The sequence below is a fragment of the Centropristis striata genome, chromosome 14 (assembly GCF_030273125.1).
Source record: "Centropristis striata isolate RG_2023a ecotype Rhode Island chromosome 14, C.striata_1.0, whole genome shotgun sequence".
Taxonomy (NCBI): Eukaryota; Metazoa; Chordata; class Actinopteri; order Perciformes; family Serranidae; genus Centropristis; species Centropristis striata.
The window spans coordinates 13528920-13555888 of record NC_081530.1 but is presented as its reverse complement, the minus strand read 5'-3'; the positions used below and the strand labels follow the sequence as shown (position 1 = coordinate 13555888).

The following is a 26969-nucleotide window of genomic DNA, read 5'->3' as shown; positions in this document are numbered from 1 at the left end:
TGTTTCTTCTCTTGACAGAAATGGGCTTCCATACGATTCAAAAGTTTCCGGAACATAACGTTGTTAGCTAAATGCTTGAGCGAGTGCCTACCAGTCTTGATTAAATTTGTTTTCATTTTGATTTGTCTGTATAAAACAGGCCACCACAGCTCAAGGCTACCCATATCTTCATACCCCATATCCAAGGCTTTAATGGTCTAAGATATTACACAATGTACAGATCAAATAGTCTCCATAAGCAGGCCACGGCTCCAGAAATGCTGCCATTTCTTTGCAGAACTGTCAATATGAATATTTTAAGTTACATTTAATTTTAAGGGGTAAGAAAGATGCAGTTCGTTTTACATGTGTTTGAAAAACTCAATGTACATTTTGTTGAGGGCTTTGAGATACCAAAATGAAAGCTCTGGGAAATGAAGTTTAGGGTATCACATATTACAAATATATTTCTTTTTATCAGCTATTCCAAATTTTAATCTAAAAAAGCAATTTCCATGTCAATGCTTTAACCTGAGATTAAAAATTTCAAAGCTCCATATGCAATTTTTTTTTTCATAGAAAAGACAATGTTGGTGTTAAACTATTAGACTCTGTGGCCCTCCTTCTCATCTCATCTCAGATCAGTCATGAACAAACCCTGGAAAGGACATACAGACAACAGAATTTCCAAAATACAAAGATTCCTCATCAGATTTGATGCTCACATCACCTAAAAGTTTGAAATAGTAAACACTATAAATGCGGGTCCTGTTACAATAAACATTTTGGTGTTCATTACGTTTGTCACTACGACACCGCTGTCAGACAACAGTGCTGATGTCGTCAGCCTCGTCAGGTTTCTTGGGCTTGCTGGGCAGAGACTTGAGGTACTCCAGGTGGCGTCGGGCGTCCTCCTGGTTCTGACGGACATAATATACTACATATGAAATGACCATGGCGAACCAACCGAACATGGTCACCAGCATAGCGTAGTCTGTGGTCCTTTTGGCCAGGTTACAGAGGTCCGTGTCTACTGCCAAGAAAGGTCGACCCTCCTGGTCACGAAGTTCTGAGCTCCTGCAAAGGACCCTGGCGGCAGCGTCGTGGTTGTGGGCCATTCCACCGATGGCCTGCTGGAGGGCGCAGTCACAGTGCCAGGGGTTATCATCCACAATGACGCGGGCCTTGAGCCGAGCGAAGGCATCCTTGTGTACGCTAGTGATGCGGTTGTGCGAGAGGTCCAGCACCTGTAATGTCGCCTCTATGCCACTGAAGGCCCCTTCCCCTAAGTTCTCCACCGCGTTGTACGATAGGTTGAGCTCCCTCAAAAGCCTGAGTCCGTGGAAGGCTTGGTCGGGCACGGCGCCTATCTGGTTGTGGTCCAGCCTCAGCAGGACGGTGTCGGCCGGGAGGCTGGGGGGGATCTCTTTGAGTCGGGACTGACTGCAGGTAACGTTGAAGCCATGGAGGTGGGGGTCGCGTTGGCAGATGCAGCCCTTTGGACACATGCTGGCCGACGGGAAGCACAGGGCCATGAGGACAAGGCTCTGAAGGAGCAGGCACATGGGGATGGAGCGCGACAGCCACAAGTCCAGCAAAGTCATACTGACCGACCGTCAGCAGCATCCCGCCTGGGGCCACAACACCACCACTGGTCCCTTACACACATTGCATAGTGGCGACTGGTCCTTACTGTCTAGCCACTGGTGATATTGGAGTGTGAACAGATGTTATCATGCTGCGCTGAGGCCTGTAATAAGATCACACAGAAAGACAGGGTGAACAAATAGGTTTAGGCAACAGCTTTACTATCAGTGTGGTATTTTATTTGTTCTGTTTGTCTTTATTACAATCATTAGCCCTTCAACTTCAGATACTTGATTTGACAGGATCGCTAATGTTTTAAGTAAGGATGTCGATCAAGTTTTTCCAGTCCCCATGCTGATCTGAATTTTAATATTAGGCATCTGCTGATACATGCACTTATATTTCCTGAAAAGTTGATTAAATACAGTCATGGAAAAAATAATTAGACCACCCTTGTTTCCTTCAATGAAATGGTCCATTTTAATCCCTGGTACAACTGAAGGTTAATTTCTTTGGACAAATATAATGATAACAACAAAATTAGCGCATACAAGTTTAATTTAAGAGCTGATATCTAGACATTTTCCATGGTTTTATTGATAATAACCAAAATCATTTTCAATAAAACCATGGAAAATGGCTAGATATCAGCTCTTAAATTAAACTCTTAGGAGCTATTTTTGTTGTTATCATTATATTTGACATTATATTTTCTTTTCATTAAGATTATTTTGTGTGTGAAAAATAGACATTTCACTGAATGACTTTTACATATAATATACATATACCCTATAGGCTCTGACTCACTCTCACTTTTGTCAAAATTAGAAAAAAAGTCCATTGTCACATAACAATTACAGCCATTTCAGCCACTCTAGCAGCATGATTTCATGGATGACAATGATTTTGCTCTGGTCGACCAACTTCTTCTGAAATATCTTGGCAAATATTGGATGCATTGAATTTTAGATGCATTACCACAAAACAGACATGACCAAAGTTCTAACTTTGGTGATCCCTTGACTTACGTGAAACAATGGTAAACATAACTGTACAGACATTGAACTGTTTGCTGTGGTCATTCAGAGACAACTCTGACAATGGCAATTGTTAGTTCTTACAATGACAACACACGTCATGGGGCCATGAAGTATGTGGCAGCTCTGGAAACCAGTGCTGCCAACTCTTTTCCAATGAAAGTTGGCAGCAGAAAGTCTGGTTTCAGATAGGGGCTTGCATTAGCGGGTTAGCATTAGCGAGCTAGCATTAGCAGGCTAGCGTTGGCGTACAACAAAGTCTAACATTAACAACTTATGTTCAGTGTAAGTAAGCACGTAATCGCCGTCAATAGCATTCAAGACGAGCAGCACAAATGTGTACATGTAAGGACTGATTTCCAAGATCTACTCTTCGCTACTTTACGCTATGAATCTCTGAAGCTGTTGTGGGAGCGTGATCTGGAGGTGACATTTAATTCTGTAGACTGGGATAAGATATTATTATTATTTTCCCTAAATGTACTTCCATTTCTATACATGAACAGAAATTTAAATTTTTTCACCGAACTTATTACACACCAGTTCGCCTCCAGAGAATGTTCCCTAACACCTCCAACCTTTGTTATAAATGTAATGTACACAAAGGTGCATTTATCCACTTGTTGGTCATGTGACCGCATCCAGGCTTTCTGGAAGGGGGTCACTCTGTAATCCAGGAGGTCACTGGTAAACAGTTTTTGTTGACTCCTTCTTTCTGTCTACTTAATCATGCTTCAGACAATTTCTCAGGCACGGACACCATATCATACTATGGTATGACATTATCCCACATTATATTGTGTGCCAGGTGGTACATCGTACCTCTGCTTTACTGAGGGGTGGGGGGTCAACCTGAATAAGGTTACTCAGAAAAAGTATCATAATTAGCTACTTTATTAACTGTATTGGTACAAGCTGTAGAGTAATGGCCGTCAGCACACTGCCTGTTTGGAGAAGCAGGCAGGAGTAAAATGTATTAATGCCACCTTTAAAGGTTCCACCTAAAGAGTGTAGGCTATATTTAGAATACTTCTACCATCTTACAGAGCAATCAAGCGCAGAAAACGGATGTGAAGAGGCGCTCTGTGTATCTGTGCTCGATTGCTCTGCCTCAACTAGCCGGATGTTCGTCAAAGAAAACTGAAATTGAATTGTGAGAACTGAATGTTCAGTTCTAAACTAATAAATTCAATTTCAAATTACAATTCAGATTCAGTTTTTTAGTGCAATGATTCAAATTGAACAATACAAATTCAAATTATGTGATTCAAATTCAGGTTTTTAATGCAATTATTCAAGTTAAGCAATTTAAATTCAAATATAAATATTTCAAATTCAGTTTCTGGTGGCACATATTTCAGCCAATAGAACTGAAGCTGTCATATCCATCTATGCTCTTCAAAGCCACCATACTGCATTGACAAAAACAGTAATTTGACCTTGCAGAATACGAGAGTTGTGGGTTTCCCGCTGCCCCAATCAGTGAACTCAGTTGTTTCTTAGTTTCAAACCCTTTTACAACAAAGTCACACAATAAGACGAACAACCTACTTGATCATGGCAGCAGAAGTCAAAGGAGTCTACTCGCTTTAAAGAGAGCATAGATGGTTATACCAGCTTCAGTTACCCATCAGAAAGGGACACACACTTAAACTCACTGTGATTTACGAGGTGGTCATTTTTTAAGCACCTTATATTTGTTTTGCTGCTTCCCTGCCTGCTTCTCAAGTAGGAAATATAATGACCATGGATGAATATCTCAAACGACTCCTCCTCAAAAACTATCCCTTTATATATTTGTTTAAAAAACAAAGTAGTATGTGCCAAATTTAAGATGAATTGCTTTCACCGTTAACAGTTAGCCACCATCGTTAGCCACTGGGATAACCAGTAGAGGTGTGAATCAGCGTATCGGCCCCATGATATAATTTTATCCCGATACTTGAGTCATTATACGATATTATTGCAATTTTAAGCATTTTGCGGTATGATGAGTATTGCAATACAATATATTGGCATTTAATTGTTTAACTGCTTTTTGTGTCCACAAAATCAAATTCAATCAAGAATTGTTTTGTCAAAAAAGAGAACATTCTCAGTCTACACTGCAAAAAGGTGTGTCTAAAAACAAGATAAAAACACTAAATCTGAGGGAAATGATCTTGCTGCATGGACAGATAATTTGACTTGACAAGATTTCTTTGATTAAGATTATTAAATCTAGAAATAAGCATGTTGTGTCTTAAATAACAAATTAACTCTTAAAACAAGATAAATGAAAGCTGCAAGCGATGAGCGATGAACTGGCCCGAGCAGAGTGCATTGACAATTATTTGTTTCTTATAACAAGATAAAACTAGGACTGCGCGCAGTACTGAACGGGCCCTCGCAGTACACGCATGTCAGGGCATGCTGCCGTCGGGGTTTGTGCGTTACAGGCGCCAGTCTATACCACCCCTATGAATTTCATTGCCTTAAGTGTTGCGGTCTGGGCGCAGTAGCACTTATTCAATTAAACTGCTGCCAGAGCGCCACCTAGGGGCCGATCAATAAAACTTTCAAGGGTTATTCTCAGGAGGGCATTGACAATAAGTATCCCAAGTTTGGTGTTAATCCGACCAACTGATTTGGAGATATAAAATACTTCAATTTAAAGAGCGCCACCTAGTGGTCATCGCCCAGTGTGTCACTATTGACACATGGGTGTGTCCCGGGCTGGACCCTAATCACATGTGTGAAATCTGGGACAGATTGGACAATGTATGGTCAAGTTATGCAGTCTCGTGTGTTATGGCGAGATGCCATATTTTGCCGCCATGCCACGCCCACATAGTGTGACAGGCAATAAAGATTTGTATAACTTTTGATCCCAAAGCCCTTGTGATGGGACTGACCAAGTTTGAAGTCCATGGGGTGAAATCTGTCGGAGGAGTTTGTTAAAGTATGCAACGTGGTCATTTTATGAAAGGGGGCGTGGATTAAGCATAAGGGGCTTGGCTTTATGAAATATTGTTATGAAGAAGTGTTAAGGGCTGGACTCTGATGAAGCATGAAAAGTTTGGATCAGATCAGACAGAGAATGGAGAAGTTATAACAATCTCGAAATGGCGAAAAACGATGACAAGTGCAATATTCAATCCAAGATGGCCGACTTCCTGTACGTTTTCGGGTATGGGTTCTTGAGGCTTTTTGGTGCGTCTTCCCATGATACACATATGTACCAACTTTCGTGTGTCTACGTGAAAAAAACCTATATTGTGAGGATGTTTTGAAAATTTTGAGGGGGCGCTAGTGAGTCATTTTGCAAGGTCCATTCCTGCGAATACCAGAATACGTAAATTTCAAATCTGATTTATGTATATTCCAAATATGGGGAGTTTTTGAATATGATAAAGGCCTCAAATAAACGATTTACTTTCCCTAAAAATAATAATAATAAACGGACCAATTTCAATAGGGTCCTCGCACCATTAGTGCTCGGTCCCTAAATAGACGGACCAATTTCAATAGGGTCCTCGCACCGTTAGTGCTCGGTCCCTAAAAAAACTTTAGATTTAGAAGTGTTTCATAATTTATCTTGTTTTAAGAGTTAATTTTCTTATTTTAAGTGTTCAACATGCATATTTCTAGATTTAATAATCTTAATTCAAGAAATCTTGTCAAATCAAATTATCTGTCCATACAGCAAGATCATTTCCCTCAGATTTAGTGTTTATCTTGTTTTTAGACACACCCTTTTTGCAGTGTGTGATTCTCACGTCGGCCTTTTTGTTTCTTCGCAATGAGTCAAACCCACAGATTGACCAGCAAAGTATTCAGTCAAACAGAACTGAACTGATATTAAACATGTATGGATGACAACAACTGAAGCATTTTCTCAAACTTTCCTCAACTTTAAGCTTCACTGCTCTGAATTTTTTTGGATGAAACATAAAAATAGCTGAACTTTGCAACTTTATTTTGACAACTTCCCGACATGGCCCGCCAGCCGAGGGAACGCTAAATATCGATACTTGACAGCTATGAATATATTACAAAATATCACAATACTGGGAGTTACTCGAATAATCTACTACAGTAGCGTCCTTGAAAATAGACCAAATATTTGTACGTAAACATTGACAATGCATGTGCATGCCTGTTGCACAAATAAAAATAAAAATAAAAAACGCCTGCGAACAAGAACACTTTGATCATGAAGAAAACAAGTGAGCCAAAAAGACTATTTTGTGAATTAAGCGTGCCAAACTGTGTGTGATGCTACACCAGGGGTCGGCAACCTTTACTAACTAAAGAGCCATCGTTGGCCAAATAAAGAGAAAAATATCATAATGGAGCCGCATACCTTATTTTGAGCCTTACTATGAAAATGAAACAGCCTACTAAGTGTAAATGAACCGAACTATATTACTAATAGGTCATAATGTTCTGAATATACGCAAGCTGAATAGCAAAATATCTTTCAAGTACCATTTGAGAATGCACTATTTAAATTTGTGAGTACGGAATGCACCAACCTGATCTCACAGAAATCCGTGAAATAGCCACGGATTTTCTTAACTCAAAATCTGTGGAATAGCCACGGAATCACTCAAATTTCCGTGAAATTGACACGGATTTCGCTACAATGCAAGTTAATGACCCAGGTATCCCAACCTGGTATTTTTTCCTATTGGTTTGTGTCCAAGTCACGTGACTTTCAAGGTTCCGGCGGTCGGAACGAAAAACATGGCGGACAGTTATCTCATTTTTAGTGAAAAAAATCAATATTTTGACTTTGTTTCTGCATAAAAATGGATTTTGATTACATTTCTAGCGAGAAATATATGTTTTATTTTCTAAATATTAACTCAGTGAATGTACATAATCACTTTGTGGCGAAGAGATTTGTCTGCTCAGACTTTGTCTGCTCTCCTGTTTTAGTTAAAATATCTTCATTAAACAAACATTGTTGTCTTTTTTTAGCATAGAAATATACATACAGTATAATTATTTATTTGACAGTGTGTGATATTCGATATATTGGGTAGAAATAGGTTTTCACAGCCCTAATACGGAAGAACTACAAAACGAGAGGTCTAGGGAGTTGTAGTTTTTCTAATAAAACAGGGTTTCCCCTAAAATTGGAAGTTGGAAATACTTAATTAGTGGCTTTCCAGGGGTTTGAGGGGATGTCAATCACATTTTTGGCATCAGAATTTAAATATTGTCTTGTTCAATGGGGGATTTTTTTTATTTTTTCAGCATATCCTAAAGCCCCACCACTCCCACCCCTTAGTGACTATGCTCACATCATAGTCCATGTCAACACCTTTCTATAACAGTAGGTCTCATGTCTGTAACCCTTTTTGTCTCTTAGTTATAATAATTTAAATATGCCCCAGGGTTAAGGTTCAAAGGTCAATATCTCAAAGCAAGAATATTATAGAACCTTGAAATTGATATATGCTACTCTCCAGGCCAAGACCTTTCCGGTGATGTATTTGGTTTAAAAGTTTAAAGTTTTATTTTTTCACATCTCGCACTGAGAGCACTCAAAGGGCTGTGGGAATCTAAGTCTGTTAGGGCAGATTTCCAAGGTTTGAAAAAAAATAAAACTTTGTCATAGAGCTAAACCAAATATATCACTGGATGTATGTATATTATCTATGCTAAAAAAAAGACAACAATGTTTGTTTAATGAAGATATTTTAACTAAAACAGGAGAGCAGAGTCCGGACCATTTACAGTGAAGCGCGATTCAATGAGATCGCACCACATCCGGTAGGATCGGACCACATCCGGTAGGATCGCGGTAGATTACAAAATAAAACAGATTTCAAAATAAAACACAGCGGATCGTCTTTTTCTGGCGAGATCTTCGCCACAAAGTGATTATGTACATTCACTGAGTGAATATTTAGAAAATAAAACATATATATTTCTCGCTAGAAATGTAATCAAAATCCATTTTTATGCAGAAACAAAGTCAAAATATTGATTTTTTCACTAAAAATGAGATAACTGTCCGCCATGTTTTTCGTTCCGACCGCCGGAACCTTGAAAGTCACATGACTTGGACACAAACCAATAGGAAAAAATACCAGGTTGGGATATGACTGTCATTAACTTGCATTGTAGCAAAATCCGTGTCAATTTTGCGGAAATTTGAGTGATTCCGTGGCTATTCCACGGATTTTGAGTTAAGAAAATCCGTGGCTATTTCACAGATTTCTGTGAGACCAGGTTGGAATGCACTGTATGAATGTAATAATGAATGTAATACTTGTGAATTTAATAACTTATTTGAATAACTTCTGATGATTTTTAATGATGTCTACAATGTTTCATTGTTTTTACATTATCATTAAGTAATTTTTTTTGGACCCCAGGAAAACTAGCTAGTCCCATTTTGGTGACAGCTAATGGGGACCCTTTAACAATTAACAATAAACAATAATGAGCATTCATTTGTATGATTTTGTCAGAATGCAGCCAGGACCCAAGTGCAAATGAGAGGCTGGACACCAAAAATATCTCTGGAGATTTGGAATTGAAGGAAAAACTCAAAACTAAGCTTGGTGTTGGCAAAATCAAGAGGTTAAGATGCTGAGTTGTAGACTTTATTACTCTATGGTGTACATTTTAGTTGACGAAAATGTAAAAATAACATAAAATGTAATGTTGTATATAAGCAACACATTTTTAGAATTTAGGAATACAAATTGCGTTGGGCCTACACCAACAATCAATGAAAATTAAATGTAAACAGTATAGAAAAAAATTAATTTGGTATAATTTTTTTGAGACACTGCAGACGGCCTGAAGAGCCTCATGTGGCTCTGGAGCTGCAGGTTGCCTACCCCTGTGCTAGAGTGACGTGTTCTGATAAGGTGTCTTTACAGTAGATAAAGGTTCATACCTGCAGATAGTATTCATATAACACCATTTTTGTTCTTGTTTTTTGTTCATTATTTGGAAGAATGGGAATAATATGATTTATGAAAAGTGGTTAACAAAGGTGACTAATTCTGCATCATCCACCTCACACTGACACATCCTTTTGTCAGTGAGTCACAGTCTCACAGCATATCACGTACAGTAAAGAGACAACAGCACCATAACCTGTGGTGTTCACAATCTCTCATACCATCATCCACAGAGAGAAGCACGTTTGTGTACAGCTATTATTTTTTATCTTTACTGCAATGTTTCACCCTAACAATACATGTCCATGTTGTTGTTTCACAAACACTTTAATAATGATTGTCCTTATTGTTCATATTGTGGTGTACAGGAAAAAGACTTTACATGTTGAGTTTGTTTAGAATAAATAGAGGCATAACAGAAAAGCTACCTTGTAGCTTATCATTTCATTTTTGCAGCTGGAGAGCATAAAGGAACTGTCACCAGTCACTGTATTAGATACACCTGTTTAACCCATAAGAAACCATGGTGACACTCGTGTAATAAACACTTTAAATCTTCTATAATCTCCCATATTCAGCTTTATGTTTGACCTTAACTCATTAAGTCCCTAAGCGACGTATTTATCATGTGACAGTCATGTGACTTTGACAAGAAGTGACTTCTCCAAAATGTGGCTGTGACTGGAAACATAAATGTGAAAAAGTAGCTAATTTCAAAAAGCTTATTTTATGTTACTAGGCTAAATTCAAACCCATTTAATTCTAATCCGTTAATGTCCTGTATTGCATTTCTGACCATAATTCCTGAACAAATTAAAGTCACAATTTTGATATATGTTATAGAGATGCAAACAAAAAGGCAAATGGTAATTTGTTTTTATTTATTATTGATGTATTATTATTTTGTTACTTAAAAACAAATCTGAAAAATAATTTGTTGTTAAACAGCACTATTAATGTCACAATTTTGATAAATGTTGTGGAGATACAAAGAAAAAGGCCAATTTGTGTTTCTGTAAGCCAGGGATTCCCATAGTGTGGTACATTTTTCATCTCGCGCACACCCTAGCGGCAGCTCATGTACCACTGGGGGTGCGCGAGATGAAAAATGTAATGGCGGTCTGATAATTACACAATTACATTTTTTTCCCCACACACAATAAAAACATGTAAATAAACATTTCCTTTGTAAAAGGTAAAATCAAAAACTGTAATATTAATTAATTAATAAATGCAGGCTATTCAAAATGCACTTCATCTTAAAATGAGGCGTAGAAGAAGTCATCTTCTTCCATTTTTCCAACCTGTGTTATGATGACGGGGTTGTTTTAGCTCCACGCTCATTTAAACTTGCTGCAATTTTTGTTCAACGCGGCTCAAAATATTATAACATTTTCCCCATTATCTACTTTCTGCCTCTGATCCTGAGCCTGTCATCATCCTCTTAAAAATGGAAGCTTGCACATAACTTTGTTGCATTATATCGATAATGTGTTTCAGATTAATTCGTATGCAAGAGCGCATTGTTGTGATCGTGATTATTTTATTATATGTGTGTTCTGGTCAAAAAAAAGCTTATTGCGTTGCGATTTTTTTTTTTGAAGGTGTGGGGGATTGGGGGTGCGTCAACCCGGTTGGGACATAGAAGGGGGTGCCAGGCTAAAAAAGTTTGGGAACAGCTGCAGTAAGCAGAAAAGGTGTCTAGTTTTTTTCTATTTTAAAAAAAGAAATATCATAAACATAAATACCATAAACGCCCAATGCAACGTTTATGTCACATCACAGATCTTTGACATTTAGGGGTAGTATCTTTTTTAAAAACATCATAAATGTGTTCTGTATGGTCCACTTACTCTGTGGTATATCCCCCATAACTTTCTTTCAAGGATAAATAGGTCTGGGTTCTTATGGTTTAATTGCTCATTAACGCAAATATATAATCAGCCAATCACGTGGGAGCAACTCAGTGCATTTAGGCATGTAGACATGGTGAAGACAAGCTGCTGAAGTTCAAAGCAGCATCAGAATGGAGAAGAAAGGTGATTTAAGTGACTTTGAACATGGCATAGTATTTCACAAACTGCTGATCTACTGGGATTCTAACACAACCATCTCTGGAGTTTACAGAGGATGGTCCCAAAAAGAGAAAATATCCAGTGAGCCAAAATGCCTCTTTGATGTTCAGACTGGTTGGAGATGATAGAAAGACAACAGTAACTCAAATAACCACTCGTTACAACCAAGGTATGCAGAAGACCACACTGACCACCAGGTTCAGTGAGTGTGCTTTTTTCTGAGACCTTGAGGAGGATGAATAATCACACAGTATACTGCTGCTCTCTTCCTTTACCACACAAACAGACAGACTGTCTACCTTGCCTTGCAGTTGCCTGGGGCCATTCATTTATTCTATATTCACTGACCTTCCACTTGTATTAAGCAAAGGTCATTTCTCCATGTATGCCGATGACTCCACTATATATTTAGCAGCAGCAACAGTTGATGATTTCAATGTGAATTTAGCCAGTGAGATGACAAAGGTGGTGGACTGGATCAATAACAATAAACTGATCTTGAATGTGTCTAAAACAAATTGTATAATAATCTGTAAAAATCATTCTTTAATTTCAAAACCAAATCTTAATCTCACAATAAATAAAACGGTGATAAGGAAATAGAAGAAGTAAAACTTCTAGGAGTCATCACTGACAATAAACTATGGGATAAACATGTAAAAAAGGTTGTGACTAAAATGGGAAACGCCATATCAATCATCAAAAGATGTGCTTAATATTTTAACGCACCAACTTGTTAGGCAAGTGATACAGGCTTTGGTTTACTGCTCTATAGTCTGGTCCACTACTTCATTGAGTAATATCAGGAAGTTGCAGTTGGTCCAAAATAAAGCAGCAAGAGGAGCTCTTTCTGTGGATGAAGAACTAATGTTATTAAAATGCACAAATCTTGGTTAGATTTAAAAACTAGATTTTTGTCATTTCTGATGTTTTTTTATTAGGAATGTCATAATAACAAAATCACCTTTTATTATTTATAGAAATGTGTCTTGTCAACTATGTTTTATGTGAAATCTACGTATTGTCTGTGTGTTCTTTTTGTTTTATGTTATGTATTCATATAATGTATGTCATGTCAGTTATCATTCTGTGTAGTTCTACACCGTATTTGTCACACTGAAATATGATAAACCCCAGGAAGAATAGCTGCTGCTTTGCAAAAGCTAATCAATCAAATCAAATCAAATCAAATCAAAATTACTTTATTTATCCCCGAGGGGAAATTCAGTTAGTCTGGTAGAATCTCTTGAAGAATGAGACAGCCTGATGGGGATCTAAATAAAAACAAACAAACAAACAAACCCCACATGCCGGCTCATATACTTCCATTTGTCTGTCTTGGCTCAGGACAGTACAATAATGCCTGACAACAGCCTATGAGGAGGCTTTATGCAGCAGAGTGAGGAGCAGCAGCAGCTCCAAGCCCCACATCAGGTTGTTTATCCAGCTGCTGCTCTGCCACGACAAACCTGTTGCTGTCTGAAAACAGGCTTTGTGCTGGATCTATAAAACCTGCACTGTGCTGATGGGAGGCATGATCTTATTGTTAAACAAATGCCTTCTAATAAATGACCTTGTTTATTCATTAAGACAAGAGTCACAGCACAATAGGAACAACAAAAGCTTACCCACAGGGAGTGGATAAAATAGCAAAAATATCTTACAATGCAGTCAAAATAGAACAGTGAAGCTAGTGTGCAGTTTTTTTACTAAATGTTCAACTGTTGAAACACTGGTGAAACAGTCAAAGGAAACACAATATACTTGTTACCATGGTTAGCGAAGGGCTGGGCAATATATCGATATAAAAAATATATCGATATATTTTTAAATGTGATATGGAATTAGACCATATCACATATATCCTTTGTAATGTTCGTTATTCTTTTCTCATATAAATATAAATATTTCTAGTCATATGATGCTCTAATATAGCCTGGCTAACGCCAGACTAATCACAAATGAGATCATAGTCTGGACACCAGTAATTCATTTCTCCGTAGAGGAGGCGTGGTTTACGATCCTCCAGAGCCGTTTATTGGGCGCTATGAATGTCTATCAAAATCGTCTGTACGTAGCTCTTAGCCAATTGTATCAGTTATACCAGATGACGTATGTAGAGCGACAGAAATTGATGTTTACATAGCCAGACTAGCCCATCTCTACTTTGAGACTGAAATGCTCAATTCTGCTTCTGCAACGCTTTTCTGCAGCATGTTCTGACTCTGGCTGCTCACAGTCTACTGGCAGTGTGTGTGTGTGTGTGTGTGTGTGTGTGTGTGTGTGTTTGTGTTTGTGAGAGAGTGTTGCTTGCTGCTTTGCTTTTCCAGTTCTCACTTTCTGCAAGATTATTTATTTTTACACCTTATTCCCCCTCATGTCATTCAGCCACACACATCCACTGATTTTATGGTCAATAAACGAGCTGCTGCGGGTCTCTGGGGGCTCCGCTGTCCCCCAGCTCGTAGCAAGATCACCGGAGTTACAGCAGAGAGCGGTAGCGGGGCTAGTTGGTAGATTCGGCTTTTGCCAAATCCTGTCGGAAGCAAGGCTAAAACATCCTTTTTGGTGGATGAAACAGGAGTTTAAAGTCAAACGTTGTTCTTCTTTTAAAATAAACTTTGGCTCTAAACATATTTAAAGATATTTAAAATACCGTCTACAGCTAGATCCAAAGAGAGCTTCGCGTCTGCTGCAGCCATGTTCGATCTGTAAGAAAACTACAAAACTACAAGCTTCCATCTGCAGAGTAGTACGCGTCATCGTCTTGCCGTCCCTCCCCGTTCTGTGATTGGATCCCTAAAACAGGGCTAAGAAATGGCTTTAGTTTCCAGACCCCTTGTCAGTTCGAAATGAAATTGAGCGCGCAAGGCAGTATGGGTATACCCAGGCTAGCTCTAATATGTTTCAACAGACTGTAATTGACCCATTTTAAGCATTTTAAAATGTGACAATTTTTGACAAAAATTGACATGCTTTAGTATGACTTTTTTTTGTGAAATGGTCATTTCTGGACATTCCATAATATCATGTTTTTCTGTCATTTCTGGCCATATTATGCTCTAATAGGTGTCAACAGACTATAATTGATCCATTTTAAGCATTTTTTTAGTCATATTAAAATTTGACCATTTTTTAGAAAAATAGACATACTATTGTACGAGTATTTTTCAAGGGAGTCATTTTTGGACATCCCATAATATGGTAATTTGTTGCCGTTTTTCGACAAGTGGTTCTTGACCCATGAGTCCTGGGATTCGAACCAGTGACCCCCTTGTTAACAAGTAGATTTCCTAACCTCTTGGCCACAGACCACCATTGGCCTATTCTATTTCATAGGTTATTTTTATTTAAGATATTTTTTTATTTAAATGTCACAATATTGAGCTTTGATTTGAAAAAAGGTACTCCTGTTGTTATACAGTATTTATGTCCAATTAAAAAAACGGTTTCAATCAAACTACTTGTGACATGTCATATTTGACTTTGATTGAACATTTGCTCTCACTTTGGGATAAAAATATTGGGATATATATCGTATATATCGATATTCAGCCTATATATATCGGGATATGACTTTTGGTCCTTATCACCCAGCCTTAGGTTAGCGATGATTGAGATTGTTCATAAAAATGTGTCTACAGATCAAGACCATGAGCATTGTCATGTTTTGTTTGGTCGTAAACCAAAATATTAGGGCCACGTATGAAAAAAAAACTACAGACCCGGGGGAGGGGGGTAATATTTCGAGAATCATGTCACAAATTTATGAGATTAAAGTGGCAAATCTAGGAGAAAAAATAAGCAGATTTATAAGAAAAAATGTTGCATAGATGTAACCAGCGATATCCCTGCATTTGTCCATTGCGTTGCAGTTCCTGATGCAGAAAAACAATCACTTCATCCTAATTACTGCCTTCTGAAAAGGCCCAATTCACTGCAATGTCTCTTCAAAGTCCTGATACTTACAGTTGAAACCAGAAGTGTACATAAACTATATAATTTATAAATATTTCTATTTCCTAAATGCCAGAATAATGAGAGATCATTTTTTAGACATTTTTTAATAAATAACAATAATAATTCTTATATTAATATAAAATAATATTATAATAATATATAAGAAATAATTTTTGTAATCTTAATGGACCTAAAACAGGAAAAGTGTTTGTCTGATTTTATGTCAGACAGGGAGAAAAAAAACATATGTGTCTTTTTAAATAGCATATGTAAACTTCTGGTTTCACCTGTATGATAAATGGTGATTCTGGGCTAAAATCATGAGTATTTCCTTATTGCTAAATCTGATTGCAAAGTATCATTTAATTAAGTCACTCACTGCAGACACAGGAGATGCCATGCAGCAGCTTCTGTGGTGATGCAGTTCCTTGAAAAACAAAACACTAGCCTATTTTTCTGACTTTTTCCTCAGATATATCTGCTAATTTTTTTTCTCCTAGATTTGCCACTTTTTCTTGAAATATTACACCCTCCCCCGGGTCCGTATTTTTATTTTTTTCATACTTACGGCCCTAATACTCCGTCGTATGATTCAAACTTAGGGAAACATGGAAGTCTGGACCATCTTCATCCACTCATTCCATCCACTTGTTGAGACATTTCATTCAAAAATATAAATGTCAACCTCGATGGTACTGGAGGAAAATCACCAAAGTCATTAGGATTCATCTTCAGGGCAGCATAGATGTGTGTACAAATGTCAGGGGAATTTGTCCGATACTTGTTGAGATATTTCAGTCTAGACCAAAGTGATAGACCAGCAAAACATTCCCACCATAGAGACACACAGCCAGCGTAACTATAAAAATTGAGCTGTCAAATGTCATTTGAAGCCATTAGTTTGAGGGGCCTTTCAGATGACGCGCAGTCTGATTTCTGTATGTTTAACTCTATGGAGTCTGGGGCAATTTTGTGCATTTCTGAATCCTTTTCATCCTGCCTGTATACACCACTTAAAAAATGTTTAAATGCCATGTTGGTATTTTTTTTTCAGCACAACCTCACCTATATGACCTAATAATAATTAAATTTTTATTCTAACTTACTGGATCAACATTTTGAACCAAAAAGAAACAAAGAAAAACCAACATAAATGTGATCTTGTGATTGTGTGTGATCCTGTCATCCAACTCTTGTTTTCATTCTAGTGGGACTCTATTTTATTTGTGTCTTGTGTGTTTAGCATAACAAATTTGGCCATTGTGTGTCTTTTTCGATCATTTTGTATCTTTTTTGGTCATTTTGTGTCTTTTGTTGTGTCTTTTTTAGTTATTTTGTGTCTTTTTTTGGTCATTTTGTGTCTTTTTTTAGTCATTTAGTGTCTTTTTTAGTCTTTTTGTGTCTTTTTTGGTCATTTGTCTTTTGTTGTGTCCTATTTTAGTTATTTTGTGTCTTCTTCTGTGTTTTGTTTTGTTTTTTGATCATTTTGTCTTTTCATTTTGTGTCTTTTTTGTCATTTTGTGTCTTTTTTAGTCCTTTAGTTCAGCATAAAATGTGATTTTCAATCTTTTTTTTACTTTCAAAACACTATCATGCTCAATAAAGAATTTTGAATGTTGCAAATGTGAACAAAGGTTGCAAATCGTGACACTGTTAAAATAATCGCCTAAGTCATTTTTTCAAGTTTTGCAGGAAACACAAAAAAAACAAAAGTGTAACATATGACATTTATTGATCATTTCACTCAAAAAGGATGTAACAAAGAATGGCTATTGGCATAGTAATAACACTGTGAAAGTTATGTAACTTAAGAAAAATAAATGACTTAGGCAATTTTTTGAACATGCCTTTGTGACTTAAGCAAGATATGGTAACACTTTATTTTGAAGGTGTCTACATAAGAGTCACACAAGCCTGTCAGGAACATGACATGACAAGTATCATGAGCATTAATGTTACTTCAAAGTGTCATTAATGTTCATGAAACATCCCATGTCATGTTTATGACATGCTCATGTCACTCTTATGTAGACACCTTACAGTAAAGTGTTACCAATATTAGTGTCAACAATAAAACTGATAACTAAACAATCCCCCCCTAGCTCTTCTTTGCTGGGTTCTTATCTGATGCCTGTGAATGTGGCAAATTGTCGAAGGAGTGATGATCTAAAAGGGGTAGAATCACATGATCTGACCAACTGAGGATGTAGGCAATTTTACCATAGGTGGTCGGCATCATGAGATGATTTAGGCAAAAAGAACAATTTTGACAAAAAATGACTTAGGCGATTATTTTAACAGTGCAACGAAATATAACATATAAGAGGGTTACATCCAGTTCTATCATTTGATACTAAATATATTTGAGCTCGTCTGCAGTTTTACTTGGTATATCATCATCAAACTGAAACTGGCCTCATGGAGTTTACAGCCAGATCTTTAGAGGTAAATTTACAGTAGGGCTCCCCGCTGCTTTGTTTTCTAGTCTGGATGTCATGAAGAAGTCATGATTTGGAGCTTTTGGAGACTCCAGAGAGTTAACCAACAGTCCTGGTCCAGGCAGCTCAAGGCTCCTAGATGGGCCTTCCTTTAGTTCTAGTTTTTAATAATCATAGTTTTAATTAATCACATAATCCATTATTTTATTTAGTATTTAGTTATTTAGTTACTTGGTGCTGTGCTTTGTCACTTTTTGATCCGCTTGGGCATTGCTTGTTCCTGGCTATCACTCAGTGAATCTGCTACATGAAGGAGGAGCCGTCCTGTTCAGGAGTAACGGGACAAAAGCCTGCTGTGGCAGTGGATTTCTTTCAAACCTCTGTAACTCATACATGGAGATGTTCGAGGCCATCCTGAAATACCCAGATCCGCCACGCAAAACCTTTATGGACTAAAAAACAGCAGTGGACGGCTCCTCTCTCTCTTCGTTCGACGGAGAGATACAAAAGATCCTTCTCTCCTACAGCCATCAGGCTGTCTCATTCTAACAGAGATTCTACCAGACTAACTGAATTTACCCTCTCGGATAAATAAAGTAATTTTGATTGATTTTGATTTGATTGATCAAATGAATCAATCTTAAATATTACATCAATGTTAAATCAACGTCATGCTTTAAAGGCACAACAACTGCTTTGCCAATAATTATTAGGTTAGAAAATACAACATTTGCCTGGTTTAGCACGACTTCCAGTATACAGCCCCGTTTACACGAGGACGATTGCGGGTAAAAACGACAAAATATTTTATCAGAAGTGCCTTTAATTTAGACGGTGACGGCATTTTTGGGGCTAAAAAACGCAAAAATCTGAAACCAGCCTCCAGAGTGTAAAACTGTAATCCGCCCCACCGTAGCGTGTCCATCTACACTGGCAAGACACAAAACTTTGCTCAGATCTGCTCACGTCACATACGTGTTTACCTCACATACATGCTCCAGTACAGGGAAATAAACAAACATGTGGGATTATTTCCATGCGTCGGACCTTCAAGCTGCTCTGGCAGCTCTAATAAACTTACAAGAGTCTTTCCACCAAATGTACAGGATATGTACAGATAGTATTAGTGAACAGAGAAGGATCTGTAATTACCTCTATCACATTTTGGATGCACCAATTGGTCGGAGGCGAGCCAGACGGCTTTGGACGAGACCTGGGAGATCTAGTGGATGGTGGAGAACTTTGTGGAAGGAGTAGCTGATGAAAATGCGTGGCGTGAAAACTTCCACATGCCCAAAGATGCTCTTATCGCTTTAAGTGATGCCGCCTGGCATGCATACCCAATCCAATTCCACACACTTTAGCGTCACCATATGCACGCATATGCATATTTCCTCCCGAAAATGCTTGTCTAAACGCGGAATAAAAAGTTGTGCGATGCCACTTTTACATCTTCTGTTCAGACCGTCATCATGTAAACGATGCTCAATTGTGGCCTTTTATGTGAATACAGAGGCGGATACTTTTGTTGGCTGAGCATCTACAGATGCAGATAGTGACATTTTTAAACACATCTATTTTGCACCTTCAACAAATACACAATAACAAGTGCTGTGTGTGCCTTAAAGCCTGACATGTCATCTTCCTTTGTGCCATAGCTCCACTGTAAAAACACAACAGTGAGCATCAGTGGCACTGGAATATGTTCCTTCATTACCGTGGACACATAGTCACAACTAATGTAGAAAATTACCGTCTAAATAAACTAAAACTAATTATTTGAGACTGAAGAATCTCCTATTTCATTGGGCTTGGGGCTGACTGTTGGTTTTGGTCTTTTCATGAGATTTTACTGATAATTAGAGAACTATTAGCAGAATTAGCTAATCTTGTGGTCCTGTCTTCTGTAAGACATCAAGACTTTTAATTAGCCTACATGTATGGTAATAAAAAAAACTTGGAACAGGAAGAATGCAGCTGGGGAAACATGAAAAGCCAGTGTGAGAGAGTATGACCTCCATCCCCCCTGTTCTATCACACTGCATTTGATATTAGACATTAAAAAAAATCCAGGGCTATCCAGGCTGAGAGAGGTCCTTCCTAATTTGAGACAGAGAGTGATCTAGTTTCTCTTTTTCCTTCCCATGAGGCACGATTCCATTTAACCTCTGAACCCAATCTCATTTTATGTACTGGCTTCACAGGCTTAAACCTCTGCTTTATTAGGCTTTATGCCTCAAATTGAATACAGCAGGGTTACCAGTGGATTCCTTACACATAGGGATTTGTTTAAGACAGTTTTTGGAAGGTAGGAAGAAATTGGTGTTCCTACACAGAATTTCAAGCAGTGTATGCAACCGAGATGTCTCCTGTGTCAGGTCAGAGGTTCCAGAGCAACGCCTCCACACAAGTTCAGCTTTTCTTATCAGTATTTTGAGGTTTCCTGGCCTTGGGTATGAAACCTTCCACTATTATTCATTGATTGACTGGTAAATTAAGGGGCCTAATAATTCAAGGCTGGCATGGGGAAACAAATTAAATGTCCCATTCACAGAGACAGAACAATGCTACTGAGGCTAATTAAAAAAGCTTCCAGGGGAAGAACTCCTTTTGCTCAGTTTAAGGTTTAAATTGTTTTTACTGGATTCTATGAATGCTAGATAGACCTTGACTTAAAGATGATACAGACTGTTGGAGGTGTGAAACACCCATTGGGACTCCCGTACACACACTGTATGAAAATCCTTTAATTTGTTTCTGGCAGCAAATACACAATCATAAGCTGGCTGTTCTCAGAGCTGTTAGTTGATTCCCTGTAAAAAAGAATGCACTGGAATTTGTAAGAATCCTATAAAATGTAGGACATCATACAAACCCATTCATGAGGATACACATCAAAGTAATCATCAGTTTATTAGTAAGCATTGGTTTATTGATTTGTAGTCCAAAAGCTATCTTAACATTTTAGTTTAATGTGGGATAAAATAGTTTTTAATGTTTAGGTTACCACAAGGTCTCAGAATGCTTATAGAGCAGGCGGCAACCTCCGGGTCTGAGCATGGAGGCAAACACAAAAAGTGCCTTAAGCTGCATTCAACTGAAAATTTGCTAAGTTTGGTCAGACTCGCTAAGTTTGGTCCTGTCCATTCATTTCAGTGCAAAATGAGAAATCTTCTCACTTGATTTATTACCTCTGAATTTTTTTTAGGACAACACTATGGTCTCAATCACTAGTAAAAAATCTTCTTCAAGACAATTTGATGTTAATAGTTCTAATAATGGCCCCATTTACAAGAAAATAGAAGATAAAGAATCGTAGGTCACTGACAAGACAAGCCGTCGTCAGGAGAGAAGCAGAACAATGCGTATCCACGGCAACGTGTCAATAAGGTTATATATTAGGTAATATACATAGATATAAAAAAAGGACGTTTAGCGGTTTGGTCTCATAACTTTGACCCTTTCACTGTATTTTCACTTAATGACAGTTTATTTGAACGTTTTGTTCAGTAAAAATGTCTTGTTCAGCGTTTGGTTGGACTAACAGATACTCCAAGGAGTCGCTGCTCAGTTTTCTGAGGTCAGTAACACACATTTTGTTTTTGTTTTCTGCTAGCCAAAACTAACGTTCAGCCAAATCAGATCCCTCTCGCTGCTCCACAGTCCAGATATGGTCTGCTCCCCATATCCGAAACAAGATGGCGATGCAAGATGGCGACGAGTGTAACAATCCACCTCTCTCCATTGACTTGAGCCCTCATTTCCATCTGTTAGCAAACAACATAAAAAATGTCTTAAAACTGCTGTGTGGTGAAATGAACTACCAATAGGGTAAAGAACCCAGAACTAGTAGAGGTGTGGGAGAAAATCAATACAGCATAGTATCACGATAATTTGCTTGGCAATAAAATATCAATTTGTGGTCGCAAAGTATTGATATTTCGCGGCGTCAGTATTTTTGCCGTATGGAGGCCGTAGCAGGCTCACTTTTAGGAATAACCTTGAGATACTGGTATCAAAGTGTGTATCGTGTTGTGAAGTTGTTGAAATAATGCTGCAAAGTTCAGCTTTTTCATTTTCAATTGTTTCATTCAAAAATATTCAAAGCAGTGAAGATAGAAGTTAAGGAAAGTTTGATAGAATGCTGCAGTTGTTGTCGTCCATACATGTTTGATATCAGTTGAGTTCACTTTGACTGAATACTTTGTTGGTCAGTCTGTGGGTTTGACTCTCATTGTGGAGAAATAAAAAGACTGAAGTGAGATGAATAGACTGAGAATTTTCTCTTATTTGACTAAACAATTCTTGACTGAATTAATTTTGTGTACACAAAATGCAGTTAAATCACAATATATTGTATCGCAATACTCAACATATCGCGAAATGCTTAAAATCGCAATATTTTATCATGACTCAAGTATTGGCATAAAATTGTATCATGGGGCCGATATGCTGATTCACACCTCTAGTAACTAGACAACTGTTTGCTGACATTAATATGTTAAATCAGCTAACAAGTTTTTCTGTGGACAGCTTATTCTGCTGTATGCCAGGGGCCAAAAAGATAACTTAATAATGACTTAAAATAGATTGGATAGAACTTTAAACTTGGGTCAAGATTGCTGCATCAAATTCAATCCAATGTCAATTTGCCATTGACCTGATGTCACCAATGCACAGGACTCTTCATACACAGCAGTGCTTTGTGCATCCTGCCACTGGGTAATATATGACTTTTTATAGCTCTAAGGAGGCAGTTGAGAGGAAAATAAGGTGGTCTGTACCTGCATAGAACTGCCTGCAATCAGAATGTTTGTGCTTTTCCTGAGAACGGAGGAGCTCGCAATCAAAGAATTATTAGCCTTGTGGTGAGAAGCACTTACTGCCTAGGTGTTTTTCCAGCAGGAGGAATAACAAGGCAGGGCTGGCAGAGCTGACTTACCACAACCTCCAAAATCTCACAACGAAGCTGCTGTACTGCTACTAGGGCTGCACGATTATGGCCAAAATGATAATCACGATTATTAATCACGATTATTCATCATGTTAGGGAAAACATCTGTATTTTTATTGCACTACTTTTAAAAAAGCAATAGGAACAGATTTTGGTGAGTGTCTGGTGCTTGTTGTAAACAAACAGAGATCGCTAAGTGAACATCTCCTGCAGCACACACACACTGTACTGCTACAGAGCTAACTGTTAGCCTATTTTGCAGACTGGACGCTAAGAGGTTAACATCCCCTCCGGCTCTGCAGCTGGGAGAGACTGCTGCCAGAGGACTGTGCCGCTTCGACTCGTTTTTACTCTTCTTAACGAGCCGCAGCTCCTTAAGAAGAGCCGCTTGCCCCCGCGGCTCGTTAAGAAGAGTAAGAAGGATTCTCCAATAACACCAGAAAAAGTCGCTGGATTTGTCGCCAGTCCCTTTTTTGAAAAATAGTCACTAAGGGGGTCAGAAAAGTCCCTAAATATAGCAACAAAGTTGCTAAGTTGGCAACACTGTTTCACCGGCTTTTACAAATGGCATGTGTTGTTGTGGCGTCGAGTACTACGTCACATCCTGCTTAGTGTTCTATCCAATCAGCAACCAGGCTTTTTTTAGGGGGGAAAAACGGCCCCGCCCCAGGGTGGTTGGTGGACTACTGGTGCAGAAAGTGTTTGATTAGATATGCAGGAGAACCTCATTTTAGATTGGAAATATTGCAGACGATCAGGTTAATTTAATCGTGGCAGCCAAAATCGTGATCACAATTAAAATTCGATTAATCGTGCAGCCCTAACTGCTACCCCAAGTTAGATTGTGAGAATAAAGGATTACATCAGCTAACAGGTTAAAAAGTCAGGTGACATCTTATTCCACTGTCTCTGTGATAACAAGGGCCTGCATAACACCGTGCAGCATTTAAAGAAAAAAGACAGATAAGATTCATGAAATCAAAATTTTAAAAACAAATCACAACGAAACCAGCCCAGTTTACATTTAGTCTTACCAACCATCCCAAAGGTTGTGTTACATAATTTGTAGAGGCCAACAACTTAAAGAGCCTTACATGTCCTATTATTCCATCAGTGTTTCCCTACAGGAGTAAAGCGCCAGGATCCATGAGAAAAACGAGCAATCTTTTAACAATCTTTAAAAAGTTATTGATAGCCTATTTTACATCAGAATACCAACTGGCACTCGGCCTATAAAATGAAAGATAAATGTGACAATTTGAATCGAGCTTGTCTAAACATTTCTCTCTAGCAGTAAGACAGGACTCCATAATTGTTGTGGGGTTTTCCTCGTCTGTCAGGAGTCTGGTTGCCGCCTTCTGAGACGGGCTGCACGGAATAAATAAACAAATATGAATCAACACAAGGCGCTGTGACTGAGATGCACCTGAGGTCTGCATGGACGGAGGGGACACAGGGAGAATCCAGCTGTTGCCTCACATGAGGAGAACCTCCCTTCCTTAACACAACTATTGCATTGTCGCATGTATTTGATTTGAAGCTCGGTTATTATATGACAGACATGCTTTGCAAACACAGCCTGTCGTCTCTATTACCTGGGCAAACAACAGCAGATAACAGAACAATTAGCTCCCCAAACACACGTAATGTTATCAGCGTCTCCAGTCCAATAAACATAATGTCTAAACTGTGGCCCCGATACGCCTCATAAATGGAAACCACGTCACGCAAAACTCAACTTAATAATTTGGTAATTTAATACAGCCACCTCTCCTGACATGCAGCATTAACACTTTCTGACGAATTAAATTAAGATTCTGAATCTATGGAGGCGACACTATATTCCGGCACAAACCAAATACACCTAGCAACAGTAATTTCATTAGTATTTTAACTTTTATAATACGTTTGCATTGGTCGCTACCGCCCTCCATGTTACATTTTATTGGGGAAAGATCGAATGAAACTGCAGGAAAAGCAGGAATAAAGTTGGAGTTTTGTGAAAATGAAAGAGCTGATTGTGTGTTCTTTATACGCCGAATTAATAAGTATTTTTTTCAACAGTTGAAATCCTTATTTTGTTTTATTTTGTATGTTTTTTATTACGGTAATAACCAAAGAAACATGAAATAGATTTTTTTCAAATGGGGTCTGGTAGGACGTTCCCCGTGAAAACATCACGCACCAGCCTACCTGAACTGCCGACACCATATCAAAGCTTAATGTTGTCTGATTATGAGGAAAACCCAGAATGCAAAATACCAAACACCCAGTACACATTTGTAACCATCCAACACCTAAACCTATACATCGAATTTATATATATATTTAAACAATTCCTTCATGCAAAAAAATAAAAAGGCAGCGACCATAGCAGAGGGCAGACAGCGCAAACATAATAGAGCAGACAGGCATGAGAGCAACAGGCGACACAAGTCTCCTCACCTGCAGAGACAGAGACAGTCATCAGCTGTTGGAGTGAAAACGTTCATTTCATATGAAGCAGCTCAGACAGGCTGAGGGCAGCCTGCCTGCTCAAGTATCCGCTCACTGATGTACAAGTCGCAGTGTGAATTCGCATCTTTACCTTTCAGTATAAAACACTGCACAGGAGTGAATGGGGAGAAAGGGAGGGGTTATCTCTGTGAAGGGGCCGGGTGAACTCAGCAATACATCCGGTCGGATCTTTCAGTGTAAAACCTAATGCAAGTCGGTGGGAGAGTAATAATAAACCCTCAGTTATGATTAAGGGATATACAGTGGTAGGAAAAAAATATGTGAACCCTTTGAAATTACCTAGTTTCCTGCATTATTTGTCATAAAATGTTATATGATCGGAATCTAAGTCCCAAGTATAGAAAAACACGTTGGCCCTCATTTATCAAACGAGCGTACGACAGAAAGTGAGCGTAAAGTGGGCATTTATGATGAAGATATGATCTACGCAAGGCTCGGCATTTATCAATGTGGACGTGAGCGGAGGGTACGATCAGATCTAAGTCTGCTCTCAGCTTGTGTACCCAGGTTTGAGTCAGTGTGAAGTCCACACGTCTGAGTCTGAGAATTGATCTTAGACTATTGTATCGATGCCTGGAGCAGATGATACACTGCCATGTTTTGGTTTTTTAATGGTGACAAACCAAAGCATGTTTATACAACTTATTCCTATATGCAGGGTCAGATAAATCTTATTTACGAGTCCACTCAGTCAAAAGATCTATTAATTGGCACATCATTCAGTGCAATTTCTACAGTAAGGAATTTTCATAACATGGGAGTATTTCAATATTTCGGACATATCACCTTAATGCAAAGCACCTAGCAGCTAGCTCAGAGGTCAGAACTTGCACAGCTCCTGATGCTACAGAGAACAACCAGTCCCATCAAAACACACTCAAACAGAGATTAAGTCTACATGTGACATAAAAACCAAAATTTGTTGAAATTTGCTAATGGACTGCAGGGCAGCTTTAGTTGTGACGGAAGTTAATGAAAGACATGTTGACCTTTAAAGTTTATAGTGTCTACTAATTTATTTACTCATTTACCAAAATCCAACACACATAATCCCTCCAGTATGTTATTGGTCAACCCACGGGGCCTTTTACCTTAACTGGCAATTACAAGAATGTAATTAATTAGATTTGTTTTTCAATGGCTTCACAACCCTAGTTCAGGCATAACAACTACTTGGTTGGGGACCATCATGGTTGGTATAACATTGCATTCGCCACTTCCATAAGCTGAAGCAGACAGTGAGTTAATGTGACTATGAAGTATTTGATTGTGTATGATTATAAATGTCACTGCTTTCCTTGGCAAGACCTGTCCCGCATAGTATTCAAGCACTAGGTCTGGCCAGGCATCCCTCTTTGTGCACGGTACATGACACCTGATTTGTTCAGGTCCTATCTCCTGACTGATGGACTATCCTGACCTTAACTCATCTCAAATAATAGAGCTGCTCACTAGGGGAGGTCTTGCCAAGAAATGCAGTGGAATTCATAATCAGGTGTTTTGGGCATTTGACC

General features: G+C 38.4%; 1 protein-coding gene across 1 annotated transcript; it reads right to left on the bottom strand.

The window, feature by feature from the left end:
* Positions 1-562: 562 nt before the first annotated feature.
* On the bottom strand, positions 563-25926 carry lrrc3b (leucine rich repeat containing 3B). Its single transcript, XM_059349175.1, has 2 exons — positions 25384-25926; positions 563-1729 (listed from the first exon to the last, which is right to left on the bottom strand). The coding sequence occupies exon 2, from the start codon at positions 1581-1583 to the stop codon at positions 801-803; it is 783 nt and encodes a 260-aa protein (XP_059205158.1). The 5' UTR covers positions 1584-1729; positions 25384-25926; the 3' UTR covers positions 563-800.
* Positions 25927-26969: the final 1043 nt, after the last annotated feature.

Bases quoted from the DNA above. Each gene is read 5' to 3' on its own strand.
- lrrc3b (XM_059349175.1), bottom strand. From the start codon at position 1,583: ATGACTTTGCTGGACTTGTGGCTGTCGCGCTCCATCCCCATGTGCCTG.